This window comes from Adiantum capillus-veneris, chromosome 28, assembly GCF_014529385.1.
Source record: "Adiantum capillus-veneris isolate H3 chromosome 28, ASM1452938v2, whole genome shotgun sequence".
NCBI lineage: Eukaryota > Viridiplantae > Streptophyta > Polypodiopsida > Polypodiales > Pteridaceae > Adiantum > Adiantum capillus-veneris.
The window spans coordinates 4,895,508-4,898,564 of record NC_140958.1 but is presented as its reverse complement, the minus strand read 5'-3'; the positions used below and the strand labels follow the sequence as shown (position 1 = coordinate 4,898,564).

Below are 3,057 nucleotides of genomic sequence, written 5' to 3'. Positions count from 1 at the left end.
AACCTTGAAATAGTGAGGGAGCACTTCACCCAATTATTTAGCCCAAAGGAACAACGAGACGAGGCAGTGACCTTAGCTCGTGAGCTAATCAGAAAATGAAGGCCGAGAGTGATCCCCACACACGTAGCGATTCAGCTTGACTCAGGCCTTTCAGTGTGGGAAATAAAGAGGGCAATTGATTTTCTAAAACCTAAAAAAACCCTTGGCATAGATGGACTCCCATAAAAATTTTATCAGACCTTCAAGGAGGTACTCTCTCCCATCCTCCGCAGAGTGTGGGAGGAATCAGTGAGATAGGGCGCCCTTCCAGTTCAACTCAGCATTGGCGTCATCAAGCTGCTTCATAATAAAGGCCCTAAGGAGCTCTTTTCTAATTGGAGACCTCTTACCATGTTGAATTCTGCATACAAAATTTTTGCCAAAGTTATAGCACTAAGAATTTCTCCTACCTTGGTAGAGTGGCTTTGTACTAAGCAAAAAGGGTTCATCAAAGGATGGAGAATCATGGAAGCTGACATTGCTATGTGGGAAAGGATTTAATATGCAGAAGAGTCTAGACAGGACTTCGTCTTTGTCAAAGTAGACTTCGACAAAGCATATGACAGATTGGAATGGACATTCATCCTCGAATGTCTGACCATGATGGGTTCTGGGCCAGTCTTTGTCAAGCTCGTCAGGACTCTTCTTGGAAATGCTCAAGCAAGGGTGGCACTCAATAATGGCATATCATAGCCCTTCCCTCTCAATCGATCGGTCTGACAAGGATGCCCCTTTGCTCTTTGCTACCTCGGTGGACTCCCTTAACTCGCTGGTCAAAGCCAAAATGGGCGACAGATCACTCAAAGGGATCCCACTGCCTGATGGAAAGCAACACTGCCTTTCTCAATTCACTGACGACATCAATGGCCTACTCAACAATGATGAGCAATCACTTCAAAGCTTCTGGGAATGTCTGAGGACTTTCTGCTCTGCCTCGGGATCTCGGATTAACCAATCCAAAATGGGAATCAAAGCCTCCAACTCTCCCCTCCCAAGATGGATTACTGAACAAGGTTGCTCGATCGTAAAAGACAGTGTCATCTTTTGGCTCCTAGGCATCCCTTTTGGGTTTAGGGTATCTATGGCCCAGAGGTGGCAATGGGTACTGGAGAGTTTTTCCTCCAAACTCAATCGATGGACAGGGTTTCAGGAAAATATTGCAGGCAGGGCAATGGTTGTCAAGCATTTTATTTCCTGTTATGTCCTCTTCTTCCTCTCCTGCTGGAGGCCACCTGACTATCAGTTAAAGGACATAACCAGGGCTTGCAGAAACTTTCTATGGTCAGGTGACCCGATGAGGAAGGGCCTAGCCAAGGTCAACTAGGATGTATGCTTCCTCTCTAAGGAACAAGGTGGACTCGGCCTCACTAACTTCAGTAGATGGGCAGACAAACTAGCAGTCAGACTCATCCTAGGAGCCCTTGACAAACCCGACGAGGAGTGGGATTCATTGCTATTTCGAAACATCAGCAAATTCAAAGCCAAAGGGAGCAATGGCCTACACCCCCTCCCATGGCTCACAGTCTTCTTTGGACCTGCCGAGATAACACCCAGTGGCTCCCTTCTCCTTAAATCCTTGTGGGGAGCGTGGAACAGATATAGAAACCACCTTAGAGTCAACTGGGAATCCAAGTATAGCATTCACCTAAGAGCACACGAATCAATGTGGTGGTCGATGTCTCCGATTCCCCCTCTCAACCAGGCTCAGAGTAGAACAGCCAAGCGTATCCACAACAAGGGCATTGCAACTTGGAGAAACTTGTGGCACAGGTGGCTCTCCCAAACAGAGCCCACAAGTCGATATAACTTGAAACCCTCGAAGCTATCTCTGATAACTAACAGAAAATCCCTCTTCCCGAAGGAGCTGGAGTGGACTCTCTTGAGTGATCTTGACCCATCCCTCAAGGCTCTGTAATGGTCCAGTGTGGCAGCGCTCTGTCTAAACCCCCCACCCTAGCCCCTAACCTCACAGAACTGCTACACGTTTCACTCAACAGAAAGTGGAGGACCTCACTGGACCGTCAGCAATGGGCCTTCAAATTCCAATCAATTTGGAACATAGGCATCCCTGCTAAACACTCAGTTCTGCTCTGGTTAATCCTCCACAAAGCAGTATGGATGGAACACAGGATGAGGCTTGCCGGGTTAGGCTCTGGGCTCTATCAGAGATGCAATAGAGCCAAGGAGGACTCTTTATGAAGTGCCCCAAAAGTGTTGAAATCATGTCCCCCTTGAACACTGGGCTAGGGTGCACTTTAAGTTGGAAACAATTATTGCTTGGAGACTTAGTTTCTTTATTTTCAGTGGTCTAGAATAGAGTAAGAGGGGAATTTTTCTGGATTATCTGGTCTGACCTAAATGACAGGCTGTTTAACATATCTTACCAGACTAAAAGTCTCAGAAATTTGTTTTCACACTTTTCTATACAGATAAATCAACTCAAGCTGGAGCAATGCCGGATTTACGAAGCTAATTTCAAGGTACTCTCAGACTGAATGGGTTTCTACAACGGTGCAAACATAAACAAGCAGCAGGAGGTATTGCTTGATGGATCATACACACATCTATAGAGAATGTTGGATGAATGCCGAACGGATGGGGATAGATTAAGGAGGCTACACAGTAACAATATTCGGCTTGTCACCCACCTCCAAGAGCTCCTGTTTGCCCTGACTGAATAGAACCCCTTACGGGCCCCTAACTAAGAATGTGATTTTGATCACCCCAAGTTTTGCATCTATTGACCGAAAGCTAACTATACCCCAAGTGGTAGCCCTTTGTATATTTGCTCCGTTTTCTTTAATATAAATCTGCTCGTGCCCTTTATGGTAAACAAGAGGGATAAAATCACGAGGCCTACCCTATGATAACCAATCTTTAGACAAAAACTCGTTAATCTTTAAGCAACAAAGATCAACCAAGAATTTTTATACAATGGTATTCTGGGAATTTTTGAAATTTGATGGGTATTCTCGGAATTTCCACAAATCAAAGTGGTATTTTGGTAATTTTCCCTTT

The 3,057-nt window shown here is 45.3% G+C and overlaps 1 protein-coding gene across 1 annotated transcript; it reads left to right on the top strand.

Annotated features, from left to right (window-relative positions):
• The first annotated feature begins 718 nt into the window (after window positions 1–718).
• Window positions 719–1,363, top strand: LOC147419997 (uncharacterized). The gene has a single exon (XM_086503879.1). It carries the CDS (start codon window positions 719–721, stop codon window positions 1,361–1,363), a length of 645 nt encoding a protein of 214 aa, XP_086360005.1.
• Window positions 1,364–3,057: the final 1,694 nt, after the last annotated feature.

Bases quoted from the DNA above. Each gene is read 5' to 3' on its own strand.
- LOC147419997 (XM_086503879.1), top strand. From the start codon at position 719: ATGGCATATCATAGCCCTTCCCTCTCAATCGATCGGTCTGACAAGGAT.